Source organism: Lucilia cuprina, chromosome 6, assembly GCF_022045245.1.
Source record: "Lucilia cuprina isolate Lc7/37 chromosome 6, ASM2204524v1, whole genome shotgun sequence".
Taxonomy (NCBI): Eukaryota; Metazoa; Arthropoda; class Insecta; order Diptera; family Calliphoridae; genus Lucilia; species Lucilia cuprina.
Window position 1 is genome coordinate 32,563,481 of NC_060954.1, and position 18,788 is coordinate 32,582,268.

The 18,788-nt window shown below is 31.8% G+C and overlaps 1 protein-coding gene and 1 non-coding gene across 2 annotated transcripts in view; both read right to left on the bottom strand.

Annotated features, from left to right (window-relative positions):
- The window catches only part of LOC111675432 (nuclear pore membrane glycoprotein 210), a 96,439-nt gene extending 80,656 nt beyond the window's left edge, over nucleotides 1–15,783 (bottom strand). Inside the window, exons 1-15 of the mRNA XM_046954595.1 lie at nucleotides 15,601–15,783; nucleotides 14,904–15,387; nucleotides 14,390–14,847; nucleotides 14,007–14,163; nucleotides 12,567–13,940; nucleotides 12,259–12,501; nucleotides 11,915–12,192; nucleotides 11,757–11,853; nucleotides 11,561–11,693; nucleotides 11,292–11,498; nucleotides 11,115–11,225; nucleotides 10,120–10,248; nucleotides 9,857–10,056; nucleotides 9,521–9,787; nucleotides 1,013–1,138 (exon numbers count right to left, since the gene is read on the bottom strand). Coding sequence (XP_046810551.1) covers nucleotides 1,013–1,138; nucleotides 9,521–9,787; nucleotides 9,857–10,056; nucleotides 10,120–10,248; nucleotides 11,115–11,225; nucleotides 11,292–11,498; nucleotides 11,561–11,693; nucleotides 11,757–11,853; nucleotides 11,915–12,192; nucleotides 12,259–12,501; nucleotides 12,567–13,940; nucleotides 14,007–14,163; nucleotides 14,390–14,847; nucleotides 14,904–15,387; nucleotides 15,601–15,764 — 4,428 coding nt within the window. The 5' untranslated portion in view covers nucleotides 15,765–15,783. The remainder of the gene's footprint in view (nucleotides 1–1,012; nucleotides 1,139–9,520; nucleotides 9,788–9,856; nucleotides 10,057–10,119; nucleotides 10,249–11,114; nucleotides 11,226–11,291; nucleotides 11,499–11,560; nucleotides 11,694–11,756; nucleotides 11,854–11,914; nucleotides 12,193–12,258; nucleotides 12,502–12,566; nucleotides 13,941–14,006; nucleotides 14,164–14,389; nucleotides 14,848–14,903; nucleotides 15,388–15,600) is intronic.
- LOC111675442 lies at nucleotides 10,940–11,071 on the bottom strand. The gene has a single exon (XR_002762511.1). It is a non-coding gene; the product is annotated as a small Cajal body-specific RNA 8 (non-coding RNA).
- Nucleotides 15,784–18,788: the final 3,005 nt, after the last annotated feature.

Genomic DNA, 18,788 nt, shown 5'->3' on the forward strand with positions numbered 1-18,788 from the left:
TCATAACAACTACCTCTTTCCTATTTTCCTCTCCTAATCAACCTTCTGTACCCACGTGTACGTCTTTAGCAGCCTGAAAAACTAAACAACTGTTTATAAGTAACAGTAAAATACAAACTCAAATACCAGTACTAAATTTTATGTGGATCAGCTCATAACAGACCCAAACTCCCATATAATGTCCTCTTCCGAAAACGACACGAAGAAATTTCACACAAATCATATAAACATTAATTCCTCCAACAAATTGTATTTTTATTTTAACCTACACCTCAATAATGCCTTAAAAATGAGAATACCTCGTTGATGTTATAATAACCAAAATCTCTGTACTAAGTTTTAGGAAGATCAGTCCGTAATTAACCCTACCTCCCATTCTGATACGACTTTAACGCTCATTACTGACTTAAAAATATGAGTACAAAAACAAGGTCAATACTGGCTTAAATCAAAAACTAAATTCGTGCTCAGGACTATATCGGAATGGAATTGGGAACAGATTTTATTTTATTTTTTTTTTTTTTTTTGAAATAATATTCTAACAGAATTTTCGAAATATTTGTATCAGAATGTTTAGAATATAAACGTAAAACACGGAGGCATAGTGTACCAAATTTAAAAATAATAAATATGGAGTTATGTTGTCGATTCCATAAAAAGATACATTTTTAAGAAAACAACACAATCACAACTTCATCTTTTTACATTTTTATCAACGATATTAAGGAGCATTTAAAGCACTTCACTAATGATGATACGTAGAACAGAAACCATTTATGTGGCAGACCATAAAGTATGTAACAACTACACTAGTAAATACTAGAGCAACAATTACATAGAAATATTATGCAAGTCAAGTTGTTAGAGTCTACTAGATTTCACTTGTGTGTTTCGTCCATTTTTTCTTTTTTTGGTTTCTATTTCTTTTTAATTTTGCCAGAAACATGAGTAAAATTTTTAATTTAAATTCAAGATGCTTAAATTACATCTTGGATTTTGTCCTGCTTCTTACCTTAGTAGGATAAATATGTTTAGATTCACCAACTGACAGTTTAATATAATCCTCAGCATGCTGAACTCCGGTGGCATCTTTTAAACTTATAGCAATCATGTTGCTCGTTTCACGTGGCAGATTTATCTGAAATGGCAAAACAAAACAAACATGTAGACCAAAATAAAATAAAACAAGTTAATATGATTTACTATAATTTAATGAAGATAAATAAAATATGTTGTCGATAGATACATAGATGCTTAGATACATACACATACATATGTATGCATTTACGTCGGTACATACAACATTCATCTATGTTTTCAAGTAGTAATAACTACTATGTAAACTAAAAAATTCTTTGAAGATCTAAATAACATGTTGGATACACGGTATAAAGTCGGTCAAGGCTGAACATGTGATTAAGGATGCTGTCATGTGTATTAATACTCTTTAATAGAAATATTTCATAACTGCTAAAATACTATCATCATAAATATTTACCTGTGATACCGACAAAGTAAATTATAAATATGTTTTATAGTTATAATATGTATGTAGTTAACTTAATTAAAATAAAATCTCTCCAAATAGAAAATCATTTATGTGGAAAAATTAAAATATTTTCATAATCAAACTATAATTATTTGCTTAGAAACAAAAAAACAAAAAAAACAAATTTCTTCCTTGTTATATAGCAATCGAAAATAATTAAAGATTTAACTGCCTACCATCAAAATTGATGGGGAATATGATATCATCATGAAAATATTGGTCTGGATTCAAATAGAATCTCCAAGAGAGATTTTTAAAAATCTCATATCCAGCGCATTTCAGGTGGAAGATATGTGGATGTGATGGACAATCTGTCCTCACATACCAATGGTATTCTGGTATTCTCCAGATACCAATATTGGCTATGAGGGTGTTCCCTTAAATCAAAAATTGGCCAGTGGAAATAACAAATAATATTAAAGTTATCCTCAGACATTATACTGCAATCCTGAGCAAACTTATTTAAATACTCAAATGAGTAAATTGTGCAAGGGGTGAATAAAAATATCGATCACTAATCAACAGAGGAACTTGAGAATATGCTCCAGAAGATCATATTGAGCCAATCCCAGGAAGCTTCAAAATAAATATCAAATTTTCACATAAACAAAGAACAAAAACATCTTGACGTCTTCTAATATACTGAAAAAGCCATAACTTTCTTAATGGAGTATTCATTTAGAATACTACGAGTGAAGGAGAAAAAGCCAAGCAAGCGTCATAAAGTCGAGGACAACCTCGGACGTCTGAAAAGTTACCGCTACCATGAGCCATAACCAGGGATACCAAAATATGCAAAAGCATGTTTTTGTGGTGCGTCGTATCGACTCATGGATATATATACATACTAGCATACCCTGGGTGCTTCGCTACCCTAACTATGTTCAATATCGTAAAAATATCAAAAAGTACCATCGAAAAAACGAAAAAGTACAAAAATCAGTCTCAATAAATTCTCATTTAATAGGGACCGTGTGTTCCAGTTAACTATTATAAAGATTCTAAAGGGCACCATTTTAAGAATAGAAAAGTACCAAATAGTTCCCACTTACAGAATATTATTCCGTCAAGACCATGTATGTTAAAATTAATGTTCCTAAGTTGAATATTTTAGAAAATTAAAAAAGTACAATTTATGGGATAAAAAGTACTAAAAAGTTGTCTCTTAAAGAATCTTATTCAATGAGGACCGTGTATGTTTAATAATCATGTGTTTTTAGTTCATATTAAAGAACATACATAGATTATCATTTGAAGGAAGAAAAAGTACCAAAAGTGGAATAAAGTTTACCTAAGTGGAAAGTACTAATAAAAAGAGTACAATGTTTCCCCTTTTCGCTTAGAAATATACTTTTTTGAGAATTAAGTTTACAAAATGTTCTCTATTTAAATCTATATATCACAGATAAAACTCAAATGATTCAAATCTGCATTCATTTTTTTCAGAAAAATTGTGCTTTCAAAAAGGTACCAAACAATTTACTCGAATTTGGTCCTATATAGATGCCTTAGTACTCGGATTCCTAAATAATATACCAATAGCTTATTTTGTGTGAGTAAATAAACTACTTTTTAAAATTTTATAAAAAATTGGTTCAATGAGTTTGAATAAAATTAAATTTCCCGTTTTTTCCCTTTTTGGTACTTTTTTCCCTAGTGAAATAGCAAAAATTTTGTTACAATAAATATTAAAGAGTTAGTCCGTAATTTAATGGAAATAATTCAATAAACCGAAAAAGATTTCTTAATGTGCTAAAAAAAAAGTACCAAAAATACAGTTTTCTCCCATTTACACCCAAAAAGGACTGAATTTTAAAAAAGTACGAAACATGTGTCTCATAATTTTGAGAGATTTAAAATATTTATTGTGTAAGATAATTAAGAAAACCTGTTTTACCCGATTTTTCCCCTTTTTTAATGTGCAAATTTCCAAAAATCCCTCCTTAGTGGATCTACATTATCAACAGAGTTGGGGGTAGTGCACTAAATTTCCAGTTTCCACTAAAAGTTAGTGATAGTGCAAAATTTTTCACTATCACTAATAGCTATTTAGTGGTGAGTTGAAAAATAACAGTCTCACTAAGCAATAGTGGTAGTGGTAAAAGAAAAATTTTCACTAAAATTAATTTAGTGATAGTGAGAAACCTTTTTTTTACACCTTAGTGCAATTTTTTTTTTCTTCAATATTAATTTTTTTAATTTTTTTAATTAATATTAAAGTAGTAATTAAAAAAACACAAGAGAATCGTTTTACAAAAAAATAAGGAAGTTTCATAAATATATTAATATAAGAAATTAAATTAAACACACAGCTGTTTTGTTTATGTTTGTCATAGAAAAATAGAGCATGCTCTAATTGATAAAAAATTACATATATATTTCCATGTGTATTTTACATATGCAATGTTTCATATGTATCAGACGATATATACAACTTTTACATATGGAAAATTTGACAGTACATATGTAAAATACATGCCGTGTGATAACACCTTTAAAAATTGTAAGTTTTTATTTAATTTTTTTATGCAATAAAAAATAATAAAATGAAAATATTTTGACTATATTTTCAATTTGTTTGAAATATTTTTATAAACACTATTTTTTGAGATTTTAGTGCATATAATATAATTAAAGCATTCATGTAGTGACTGTTAAAAATTTGCACTATTTTATTGTAGTGCAAAATTTTCACTACCACTAATGGTTAGTGGTAGTGGAAAAATTTTACACTACCACTAATTTTTTTAGTGGTAGTTAAAACATGTTTCACTACCACTAATTTTTTTAGTGGTAGTTACGATATGTTTCACTACCACTATAGTGATGAAAAATAGTGGAAAATCAAAATGTTGTCACTATAGTGGGATTTTGTGAAAACCTTAGTGCACTAAATATTTAGTGCACTACCCCCAACTCTGATTACCAAAAACACATCTATTGTAAAAATTTCATGATTCTAGGTTCAGCCGTTTGGGCTGTGCGATGATGAATCAGTCAGTAACGCTACTCTTTTATATATATAGATAATAATATTTACATCTTTCAGACCAATTTAAGAATTTTTGCATCCATTTGTTAGAGCATATTTTGGCATATTTTACCCATAAGAGCAATATATTCGAGTTTTTAGAGCATATTTTAATCTTTTAGTGTATATTTTGATGTTTTTTAAAAAATTGAAAAAAAATATTTTATTTTTTTTTTTTTTAATTTTTAATTTTTGTTTGTAAAACTTTGTTAATAATATTACTTTTCGTATTTTATATAAATTATATTTATTAAAATTAATATTTATTAGTTGAAAATTTCTGACAAAACTAAAAAATATTTTTTCCAACATTAATACAAATTTCTCAAAAACTAATTCGATAGAAAATTTACATTGAAAATAAGTACAAGTATAAAAAACTAAAGTACAATAAATCCATTTCCAACAAACTTGAATAGCAAAAATGCAATTGTCCGGGTTAATATGATGGTACGTATTCTTAGTGGACTCTCAGATTCACAGGCACAACTCTATAAAATTGGACGAGCTGATTGCAACGATTTTTTCTTCTTTCAACCTAATCTAAACGTTTTGCATAAGTGAAAGATCTTAACAACAAAAACTGTACTTGTACTGGATTAATCCTGGTTTAAGGTTTAAAATCTCTTTGTTTTGTGATGTTTATAAGGATATTATAGATGTCTATGATAATTTTTTGTTTAATTAGTAATGACATTCGATATCAACCGAAATTTCTGTAAAATTTATATTAAGATTTCGTTTGAGAAAAATAGTCTAAGAATCACTTAATAATTGTATTTCTCTTTATTTTGACTGAAAAAATATATAATATTCACAAAAAAATGCAAAATATACAAAAAAAACTATTATAATACTAAACAAACTAAAGTGTTAAAAAGAAAATAAGCCGAAAACATTAGACTTACAAAAATACATTACAGCATTAAATTTGCAAATTATTTACACTTTATGATTTTGTGAAAATAACTAAAATAAATAAACTTAAACACCAAAAAATACAATTTAAAAGTAGCTTACAACATTGTAGTCTTCTATTTATGTATACGTACAAAAGTAGTTCAAAATCAGATTTAAAAAATATTACAAACAAGATTACCAACGAAATAAACCTTCTTTCTATCCTTGTATTGTATAAAAATGCGTTGTTGAAATGATATAACAAAAACAAATTTAATAGTAAGTTGTTGTGGTTTTATAAAAGTCCATACAAGATGCATATATACCTTCCTTAGACGATGTCTCGTGCTCTAGTGTTTAAAAGTTTTAAGTTTGTGTTGAAAAAAGCTTACTGACCAACATCACCATCACCACCATTATCAAACACCACAATTTAACGAACCACATTTGCACTTGGACACCTAAGACATTTACTAACATAGAAACATATGGACTCGCAACTATTACAGAAGTATACATTATATATATGTATGTATGTGTGTTGGTGTAAAACTCTAAAACTTGGAAAATAAGGACAACCACAAAAAAACTAATGTTACCATGTGGGATTATAAAGCGACGTAATGCATTGCATTTTTATGTTATAACTTTAATAAGTTTGTTTGTATGTTTGCGTTTCTATATAAAATAAATGCAGTGTTGGAAAAAATAATAAGAGCGATGTATGTACTTACATATATCCAATGCATGCATTTCAAACTTTAGAATGTAAAAATAAAGGACAATAGGTTGACTACTAATCTATACAGGATTGTAAGGTTTAATCAAATAAACCGTGCAACAGTCATTTTCACATATGAAAAAATCTATTTGTACAAGAAACGGTAGACTGTTAGTATTAACTCTGTGTACTTAGTTTTTTCATAATAAGCTGTTACGTCCCTTTTTTTAATTTAATTTCCTTTTAGATTTTTTGTCTAAATGAGTCAAACAAATAATATATGTACATAAATATTTAAAATATATAAATATTTGAAATTGTAAGTACTTTAAACAAGTCCTTTTATAAGGACATAAGAACTGATTAAAAAAAATCGGAGTAGGTATGTAGAATTGCTATAAATGGATTTAAATTTCGCAAGCATGTCAATTTTTCTATGTGTAAAAGTTTTTTTTCAAAGTTGTAATGAGGTGTAATTTGAAGATCAGTTTTTGGGGAAACATTATATTATCTAGTTATATTTAAACGAATTTTGTTATATTTCAACCAAAAATTTTCTATATTTTAAAAATTTTTTAAATTTTAATGACTTTAATGACTAAAAGATGTGGCTTTTCTTCGACAGTTTTTGGTATAAGGACTTTTTTAAATTATCATTCATGGTATTTGTACGTCTACAGAGTGATATAGATTTAGTAAAAATAATTTAATTAATTTTTTGATGATAATAGTATGGCATATTTATAGTCCTATTTTTACTGTTTATTATTAATCACCAGGAATCAAACTCTTTTAAATGATCAGCTACATAAAAACAATCATCGATATAAAGAAAAAATATAAAACAATAAGTCAAATTTATGAAAAAATTTTCCTTTTAGGATATAAAACTTCCTATTACTTCCGGTTGTCAAAATTAAGTGAATTACTTAAATCTAATCTACTTTCTATAAAACCATTATAACGAAGTTATAAAATACATTAGAATATACACAATATTGTACAGGTCGAATAATATAAGAACGCTACCATACACAGCGCTATTTTCCGAACAAAATTCATTCAGCTCAGGGGAGCTGAATGATTAAGATCCAGTACCCTGAGATATCACCCAGCAAAAAATTTTTGAAGTTGTTCTTGTTAATGCATTTTAAATACATGCCAAAATTCTTATAAATTTGTCATAAGTGAAGTCATGAAAAATTGCATACAATTCACTTATGTAAAATTCTGTTATAAAAATTGTAAAACTCACAAAAATTTGGTATTAATTAATTTTATTAGATTTTTGGATTTAATATTTGTTAAAATTAGTAATATTAAAACCATTTTAACATCTTGATTAATAAGAGAAGAAAATAGCAAGTTGGGTGAATGCTTAACGGATTTTAATGCATTTTAAAATAAATATAGTGCACCAATGAAAACTTGCATGAGAATCATCGAATGTTCACTGGTTATAAGCACTCATTTTAATGACGTGCTACTATTCCAAATACGAACCCATGCTCGCCAATGACACGCTAATGTTAAAATCATGCATGTTTCCCCTAAATATGAACCAGTTCATTATCAGTTGAACCCATGCATATACTAGTTTTTTTGCACGTCTTTTTTTGCTGGGCATGTATGCAATTTTCCCGGGATATTGTAGAGCATTTTAAATTGTTTTACGGAGCTTAATCTTCTTAAGATTGGACAATCACGTTTATTTTGACAGATTTGATACTGAAAGTCACTCGTTATAAGGCGGATCAAAATGTGAAAAATTTTACTGTTTTTTAACTTCATTTTTACAATTATTTTATATCAACCACCTCCAATTATCGTTTAACTGATAGTTGTTCTTTCAGTTAAGACAATTTTTATATGAGAACTGTCAATATAACTTAAAGTTAAAAGTAAAGTAACTAAAAGTAAGGAACATATAGATCTTATTAATTTTTTCAACACTGTTTTTCGTTGTAAGAGTTTCCCCGATATCCTGTTTTACACAATTTGCTGTTTACCAAACGTTCAAAATTTTATTCAACTAAAAAATAGGTAACAAATACAGTGTATCAGAGACATAGCATTAAGTCAAAGATACATTAATTTCGAAATCTTTTATATAACAATATATTTTAAATAAAACACTTTTTAATCAACAATTTTGAAAAATTTTTCTCCAAACATATTCTTACTTAGAAATAGTTTTATTTTTAGCTTTAGAAGGGTACAAATAATACTGTCCTTGTGATACTATCACTATAAAATGCAGTGTCATTCTTGTTTATTCATATATTCATTCTATCATACACTATGCCGTTAAGCAGATTAGAAAGTTTGTTTTTAAAATACATATACGAGAGCAAGCCAACAATTCCTATAAACTAAAATGTAAGTATTTCAGATGTCGTACAGTGTTTTGGATGTTGTCGATATTGGAACTTTAGGTTAGGTTAGATCACAATAACAAAACTATGAATCATTTTTAATCATTAACTTTTTTAAGTTTGAGTGCTTATTACTTTCATGTGGAGCCATATTTGGTCTTGAATTTTTGCAAACTTAAAGTCGGATTCTGAATGAAACATTTGGAACCCGATTTTAATCCAAAGACTATTACTGTTATCCTCAGAAGGGTCATTCAATTACGCAAAATAAAAATATTATTAGATTTTATACATCCATATACGAAAATCAACCATTTTGGCGTAGTTCATTTAGATAGTTGAAACCCAAACTAAATATAGTAGTAGCGTCATGCCAAAACTAAGTTTATGTGTTTATTGTTCCATGGAAAAGAGAAAATAAAAACTAGTACAGCATAAAAAAGTAAAAGAAAACCCTGACTGTGATTGTAAGACGCTTATTGTGGATTTTTTTTGTAATTTTAACTTTTTCCTAGTATATTTTACTTTTTTATCAACGTAGGTATCCTAGAACAAGTTTTTTACTTAATTCCAGGTTTACGTGCGGTCAGTACCGTTGAAAACTTGTGGACAAAGTCTCTGCATCAAAGTTACTGCTACAAAAAATTGAGTAAATTCATAACAGTGAAGGCTTAAAATAGCTTACGTTACACTAATGTAGAAAATTTAAATTATAATTTCGAATTGTATAGAATTATTAAATACCTTAAAGCTGACTAAATTGTTTATGATTAAATTTTATAATTAGATTAAATTAAATATCCACTGTATAACAGTTCATTTTAAAAATCATTAGTGTATTATTAAAACCTGACATCATTGACCACCAAATCATCATTGAAATAAACTTATTAATTTAAAAAAATATTGTATAAATATGTTTTTATTTTCTATTTGCTACTTACCGCCACAGTTAAGTTATTGCCAATTTGAACATCAACAATATCCTTGTGAGACAAATCATATTTTAAGCCATTCACATCCTCAATATTATGTGAAAATTCATTGCCCAAGTTGTCATGCAATGATACTTTCAATACAAAATTCATGCCACGTGGTATTTTCTCTTCGGTCTGTTTCATTTTCAATGTTGGATACTCCAATGAGGCCAATATATATTGTACATTTTTAACTTCAATACCAATAGCTAAAGTTTGATCAAAAGTTTTTGCCTTAAAGAAATGGGGAAAAGTAGTAAGTTGGTGAATATGTGTGTTTGTTAAAACTTATTCAATACGTACAATAACTAAATCTCTGCCTAAAATCTCTTGAGTGCGTACAATGCCATCTGGTGTCACTTTAACAATTGAATTACTATCACTCGATAGGCGGTATAGAACATCTTCTAAATTAGCTTTTAGTTGTATAGAACTACGTGGCGCCAATAAAATACTGTCGGTTGATATACGCTTGGGATGTTCCAATTCCAATGTTTTAAAAACTAATAAAATGAGTTAAAAATTCAATTAAAGAAATAAGAATTTAAAAAGTTTTTACAACTTACCAACAACTTCTACAAATGAAGATATTTTTTGTCCACCTGGTAATTGAACTGTTGCTTGAATTTTAGCTTTTCCAGGATTTAAAGCCTTAATGCGCACAGAAATTAAATCAGTGTCTGAATATTCAATACCTTTAAAGAGGAATTAAACAAAATGTATATAAAATTTTAATATTTATTTTATTTTTTTAGAACTAATTATTTAGATATCATCACACCACCCTAAATTCGAAAGAACCCATTTTTGAATTTGTATCCCAGCAAACAATAATTGATGTCATACTTTACAAACGACATCTTAATCACATCTAAAAATTTTAAAAATCTTGTGTAGATGTGAGGAAAACAAGAGTTGCTCAGGCACAACTGAGGTCGGGATGGAGCAACAGGCTTAACGTCTATTTGTCCCGCATAAACCGTACCGTCCATAATATATGCCCATCATGTGAACAGAGTCCCATCATGTGAATAAGATCCACAACATATTAAACTATCCAATCTAACCTACTTTACTTAGCCCAATGGATTTAGGATCTAACCCATCTTATTACAACACAAGCGTGTCATTGAATGAATTATTTACTTTTTGACATCCAAATATCGGATTTATAAAGGTCCTATGAAAAAGAATAGATGCAGTTCAACGTTGTCAAAAATCAAGAACATTTCTTCACTAGTTGTGATGAAAATACTACTTTGTTGAACAGACATTTCTTGCTGAGATGTTAACTGCGGAGCTAAAATGTCATAAAATCTTAACATCATTTGTTATCGATTAATTTCACTTAAATTTTAAATACACTGTCATAAACCGTTGTTTTAGACTTGTATGTTCCGTATCTGTTCCTGAATTGTTACTCAACCATTCAAGCTCATCGAAGAACATTTGATATATGAACGTTTTGTGAGCACTAACGGATTGTCTGACCGAATATAGTGCAGTATCATAGTTCAAAATATTAATTATAAAATTATTTCTATACAAAAAAAACTCTTACCAGCATCAGCAAAAATATTATAAATATTTACAACATCCGGTTGATTTGTAGACCAAATAATATGCATGTTAGCCAATGTACCCAATACCATGGGTGATAGATCAGGAACACCTACAATAAAGAAGCCGTTATTTAAGATGATGGTCATAATAAATTTTTAATTCATTAATTTCATACCCCAAATAGAAGCTGGCATTACAGCACCACTACGTATTCTAATAAGAGGTGTTTTAATTTGTATATTCATCAGTGGCACAACATGTACCTCAATAGTGTCTTCTGATATAACAACTTCTTGGCCATTGATGGGATTTTTCATAATACACTTTCCAGTGATTTTAGTTTCACCCAATTTATTTGCAGTGACAATTGCCGACTCCATAGCTGAACGACAAATGTTACACTTAGTTATATGAAGAAAATATTAAAAATATTTAATAACATACTTATAATCTTTTTATCGTGGACATAATAGACAATATTAACATCAGGCTGGGGACCACCATGGTAAAAGATTTGTACACTTGAACCCACAACTAATGTTGAATTGCGTGGATATAAGCGCAAAGGTGGAAATACCTAAAAGAGTTTGAAAACTCTATTAAGCTTTCTTTATTTAAAGTGAAATTTTAATTTGCATACCTGAACATTGATAGGTTCACTGGATACCAGTAAATCACCACTACCGGCATTAAAAGCAATTTTAGTTTCGCCTAAATTATTACCAGTAATAACATATCTGTAATAATAAAATCAAAATGTTTTATTAGCTGTTATCGATATTATATATTTTTTCATACCTTATTTCACCAACATCTAAATCGAATTGATCACCTAACTGTATGCTCAAAATATTTGCATTAAATACTTCTTCCGACAGCTCATAAATGTGCAAATTAAAGGGATCAATATGCATCAAATTATCATGGGAATCATAAAGTTTAACAATAGCCTCAATAGATTTTGTACGTTCTACACGATCTGCAGCTTCAACGCGAATGGCACCAATACTTACAACTGAAATCGACAAGTGTGCTGGTTCATTCATTAAACAACGATCAATGAGTTCTAGGCGAGTCTTTAGAAAAAATATAACAATTTATTATTTTTTCTTTTGCTAATATTAGAAATCAAAAATTCTTACATGACCAATGCGCAAAGGTGTTACAATCAATTCCTTTTCTTTGTTATCAAATTCGACCTTTACAATACCAGCTTCTGACAGTTGGAAATCATAAAAACCACTGCCCTGAGACATAGGTATACGTTCGCGTCTATTCTTGGCCAAAAATATGCTAATGTGATCCGAGGGGAAGAAGGTACTGTTGACTGTCATAAAACGTATTTCATTTTCTATTACAGGTGTAAAAACTTCTCCAGTTTTTGGCTGAAATGTAAAATAATTTGTGTTAATAAGCATTAGCCAATAAGCTTAAACTCAATTTCATTTACGTTCTTAATGCCGAATGGTGGTTCTTCAGGATAAATATCTTGTTTTCTCAATACACGTTCATCGTATTTGGTGACTACACCTTTAATACGGAAATTCTGTGTCACTTCGCCTAATGTAGTAACAAGAAGATCTTTGCCTGGCAATCGTACACCTTCTAGCAATTCTTGCTCCGATTGACGATTATAAGTTATAGATCCACTCTGATAACGCTGATCACCAGCAGCAAACTCCCAGTCTATAAACAGTGATGATATATTCATCAACTTGCGATTTTTAGAATCTTGTACTTCAATTTCTATTTCGAATTTATCATCGCGATCTTTAAGCTGCAGCAAAGCATTTTTCATTTCCATGGGGCACGAAGAACGCATTTGTTCCGTGGTGTACAAATTCAAGAAGCGTGGCTTAACGCAATAAACATTAGTGACTATTGACGACACATACGGTTGAAAGTTGGGCGCTAGTAGGGCATTGAATACGTTGAACGTCACAGCAGTTTCACCAATTTCTCGGCACAAAACGTTAAAAGCGTACAAATTATTTTGAGTGTCAAATTCAATTTCTGACACACGGGCGATATTGTAGTCATACTCCGTGCCCTTGGTTAACTCAGCTTCTAATGTGTATATTTTTTGTGGACCATTGGAATAGATAACATTTCGCGAAGCGCCAATTGGTAAAACAACATGATTTTCAATGGGGTTAAGAATAGTCAATGGTTCGAAAACACTCAGAGTAACTTCGTCTTTCAAAACTTTATCTTGGAACTTGTAAGACAACCTTAAGTGTGATAGACCTACGGCAGTACTGCGCAAGTGTACTACTTGACAGGCATCAGGAGCCATTTCAACATCAACATTATTATAGTCTACTTGAAAGATTTGGTTGGAAAATTCAAAATCAAAGATGAGATTTTCACATTTTGTAAATGGCATCAATGTTTGGTTGACGTACGCATATACGGCCACATGAAGATGTACATAGTCCTTAAGAGCGGTTTCAAAATTATATTTCAATATTTCCAATTTCACAGGTGGCACAAAGTAAATATCTGCTTGACGAGTTATTTTTTGGTTTTTAGCAAGAGCAACTTTGACGTGGGCATGGGCTGTTAACAGAGAACCAGTAGATGTGTCAAAAGTGTCTAAATTATATCTCGCTTCGGTATCACGTATGACTGTTGTGGCTAAACCATTTTGATTTATATGCAAGAGGCGTGGTTGCTGAGACTTCCAAATATAGGAACCGTCACCGCCTTGAGCATGAAATTGTATTTTTTGTGTTTTGATTACATTCGGATCAAATGGCAAAATAACTTTACTGGGTTTCAAGGTTAATTCACTGAAGATTTGTAATTCAGCTTGAGCAGTTAACTAAATAAATCAAAATATTAGGGGTTTCATGTTAATCAGAAAAAATATTTCATTAAATGCACTTACATCTTTAAATGTACCATAGACTGGAGTTGTACCTTCTCTAATTGCTTCACCATTAATACGAGAACCATTTTTACTGCGCTTATGTACTAAGAAAAGCATTTCATCTAGCTCGGAATTCACCGAGAAACGAGAACCCAAGGTTATTTTATGATCATCACTAAAATAAAGTATGGAAACATTATTTTGAGATTAGTAATATTAATATAACTTGCTACTATACGCAGCTAAGTACTAAAACCCAGCATGCGAAATAAATAAAAATATACTCATTTATAATATTAAAGATCCTTTGTTTTACGTTTTAAAGTGGACATTGTTTTATGGACATAAAAGATATGCGTAAAGCATACAAGATTTAAGGTTTACGCATATAATGCACTTACTGTGTGAACAAATCAACAGCAATCTCATGTTTCTCCCCTTCAACTGTAATCCAATTATTATACGGTAACAGACTAAGACCAAGTTTTTTCGGATTTGCCACAGTAATTCTGGCACTAGGTACAGACGATTTTGTAAGTTCATTGCCAGCAGCGAAACTTCCCTCGTTTGGAACATTGCGATCACGTAAAACCACCATTGTACGCCCAACTTTAAGACCAGTTCCAGTGGTACCCTTAATACTGGCCACATTACCATCATCAATTTCCAAAAAATATTGATTGTTGAGAGATATCTCTTGTAAACGACCCATTTTCAATTGTAATATGCGGAAGTTAACCGTATCTCCAGGTAATATATAGACATCGGAGGGTTCTAAAATAATATTAGCTAAGACATTGATGTAAACTTGTAGCGGTTGAACATGACTGTATTCCGGATAAAGCAGATTGACTGTAACCTAAGAACAAGAAAATCATTTAATATTAATATTAAATATTATTATACAATACAAACCTTGGCTGTGCCAGTATTAATTCCCTCCAATAGTACCATGTAACCTTTTAGGCCTTGAGCTTCAAATTTTTCCAAGGCTTCTGGCACCTCATGATATGAACTTTCAGTAAATGTTAGAAATCTTAACGCTGGCGACCAATCCTTATTATCTTTATTCAAAGAAGAAATAGCCCAATTAAATTCAACACCTTCGAGGGTTGTGAAAGCGTTTCCCTGGGAATCTTCTGCATGTATAACAAATGTTTCCGGAGCCTCCTCTAAATAGAGCTGCCTTGTGGTAGTAATTACGCTTAGCTTGTCAATGACATCTAAAATGACATCACAACGTAGCGACTCTCCACTGGCAACATCTTCCGCAAGCACTATAGCAGTATTGCGTCTACGTTCACGGGATAGTACAGTAACTGTAGCTTTATGTGTGCATTCATTTTCTGCATCATCATAAAGAGGAGTTATTAGAATTAAATCTTGGCGGGACGATGTCCTGTAAAAAAAACGTAAATAACTATATTAGCAAAAAATTCATTTTTAAGGTTAAGATCAGTAAAGCGCCAAAACTGAAATTCCCATCCATTCAGCTGCTCATGTTAGTAGATTGGCCTTCATTGTGATTTAGAAGCCGGTATAAACAACAACAAAAATAGCGAACGCTCTTGTAATAACAACAGTTGGGCAAAACATTAGAACGAATTCGTACCATTTAAAGCATCCTTTTTCTTTTACTTCAAGAGTGAAGTTTATTGAAATTTTGTCAAATATTGGAAGTAACACTCTTGGATAATTTAATTTTGTTGTTTCAGTACATTTTAAAGCACAAAAAATTAATAAAAACAGACACAAACTTATTTTAATTTTCTCCATTTTAGCACGTTGTGTCAATGTGAATAAAAAAAAGAACTGACAAACAAAAAAAACTTGCAAAGACCTTCGGCGGTAAACATTAACAACGGCGTTGGCTGACAAAAGAATTCTTTTGCCGCTTTTGAAATTTATAAATTTATAAATTTCAAAAGCGGCAGAAAGTTGTAGTTAGCAGGCTAATTTGAAAAACCAATTGAAAAGGTGCTTTTTTTCTTAATGATAAATAAATAGTTCATATTGGTTAAAATGGGATCTGAATACTATAGATATTTGGCGTCCTCCGAAAATCAAACATAAAACAAATGTTTGTCAGTCCGCCACCATAGCATTTCCTTTCATTAATTAGAGTACAACAAATCTTTTAGGTTAGGTTAGGTTGATAGGAGGATGTATACTACATCAAATCCGAAGAAATACACCTAGGCCACTATCGGGCCTGTTGTGCGCTCCTTATCATGAAAAAAAAAAAAAAAAACGGAACTGACTGAATTATTTTTCAGTGTTCAGGAACTCAGTTTCCTGAACGTAATTCCTAAGAATCTTCCAATCAGTGTTAGTTAGGAATGTTATTTCCGGAATAACATCACTTCCAAAATACTTGGATCTAACTTCGACGAATGCCTGACAGTGGCAAAGAAAGTGCTCCAGAGTTTCACTGTCCTCTCCACATGCTCTACATTCGTCTGAATCCGCACGTCCAATTTTGTATAGATGTGCACGTAATCCTATGTGTCCACTCAGAATACGTACCATCATACTAACCTCAGACTTGCTCATTTTGAGGAGATTTCTCGTCTTGCTCTCATCAGGGTCACCCCATAGAATCTTCGTGGTTCTACCCACTGTTTCATTATTCCAAGAGGCCTTATGGGTTTCTCTCACCCATACTTTTAGATCAGTTTTTGTTGCGTCGAATGGTTTTGCGTTTGTCAGGTTAACTGCCTCGAGCTCCCTTCCTTTTAAAGCTACTACATTCGCCCTTTCGTTACCGACTACTCCCGAGTGGGCTGGTACCCATATAATGTGAACTTTACCTCTGGAAGAGTATTCAGTTAAAGTTTTCTTACAATCCATTACTGTCTTAGATTTGGTTCTATCACCTGATATCGCCCTAATTGCCTTCTGGCTGTCGGTAAATATATTAAGCGCTGTGGGCGCCATGTTTATTCTAATCCAATTTACGCATTCCGTTATTGCTCGTACTTCTGCCTGGAAGCTTGTGTTATGATTTGGTAAGCGGTGGTATATTTCCGTTTCTGGGTCTTCAATATAGAACCCCAGCCCCACTTTGTCCTCCAATTTAGAGCCATCCGTGTAACAACGGACTCCTACTGGTACTTGCTCCAATGTTCCGCTTGACCAAGACATTCTATCTGGGATCAGCGTTTCAAAGTTTCCGACATATTCTGTGTCTGGTATACGATCTGGCATGTCCGATGATTGTGTATAACCTTCCAATGTGTCCAGTATACATTGATGACGTGTCCTATAACCGCTTTTGGCCAGTTCGCCTAAAGTATAGAGCCGTTCGGCTGTAAGCGCCGCCTCATATCTTAAATATGTTTCAATGGGTGGAATATCTAGCAACGTTTCCAGAGCCTTGGTTGAAGTAGTACACATGGCACCACTTATACCCAAGCAGCATGTACGCTGAACTCCCTGTAGAAGTTTGATATTGCACTTTTTGTCTAAAGCAGTCCACCAGATTATTGAAGCATAAGCTAGAATTGGTCTAATTACACTTTTATAAAGCCAGTTTATCATAGTAGGACTAAGACCCCATTTCATGCCTATAGCTTTCCTACATATCGCCCAGCACCGATGTGCCTTGTTGATTCTATCCTCTATGTGGTATTTCCATTTTAATTTCCTGTCGAGGGTTACACCTAAGTACTTAACTTTATCTGTCACCGGTATCTTCTTATCCAGGAAGCAAGGTTCAGTGTATGTAGAAATTTTTGTCTTTCTTGTGAAAAGACAGATTTCCGTTTTTGCCGGGTTAACATTGAGGCCTCTCGGTTGAGACCAGCCCAAGGCCGTATTCAGAGCCTCCTCAGCTCTTCTACACAAGTAATTTGGATCCTTTCCCTTTAAAAGTATTACGACATCGTCTGCATAGCAGACGGGTCTAAGTCCTTTCTCAGTTAGGGTCCTTAGAAGGCTATTAATCGTGGTAACCCAGAGTAAAGGTGATAAAATGCCACCCTGTGGTATACCGCGAAATACCCTTTTCCTGATAGTTATATCGTACATCTCGCAACTTATCCATCTGTTCCTTAGCATGTGGTTGATCCAGTTACGGAGCACCCGGTCAACATAAAACTGGTCTATGGATTGGATAAGAGTATCAGTGTGCACGTTATTGAAGGCGCCTTCGATGTCAATGCATACCGCCAGTGTATATAGTTTGCTATCAAAGGATGCACCTATGTAGTGGACAACTTCGTTTAAAGCGGTTTCCACCGATCGTCCCTTTACATAAGCATGCTGCTTAAATTTTAGGTCTTTGTCGGGTATACTGCTTTTAACCATACTATCGACAATCCGTTCCAAGGTTTTAAGTAGGAAGGACGTAAGACTTATCGGTCGATAAGACTTAGGTGTCGCATAGCTAGGTTTCCCTGGTTTAGGTATAAATATTACCCTTGCATCCTGCCATTTAATGGGGGTATATGTGAATTGCAAGCATGCAGTGAATATCAGAGACAGATGTACGGAGACCAGTTCCGCCTCCATCTGTAAGAGTGCCGGGAAAATGCCATCCGGCCCTGCAGCTTTATAGGGAGCGAAGCTCTTGATTGCCCCTTTAACCATATCAGGTGTAATTACAATTTTCGTGTTTGCCTCCTCTTCCTCCAATATCGGTTCGTCTATGTTATTCGATATACCTGGTGGGAAATGAGAGTCTATTAGGAGTTTCATTGTCTCCTCCATATCCTCCAGCCTCTTGCCCGTGTCATCGACCATAGATTCCGGTTGGACATGAGTTTTGGATAGGAATTTTTTTATCTTCGATACGTCATT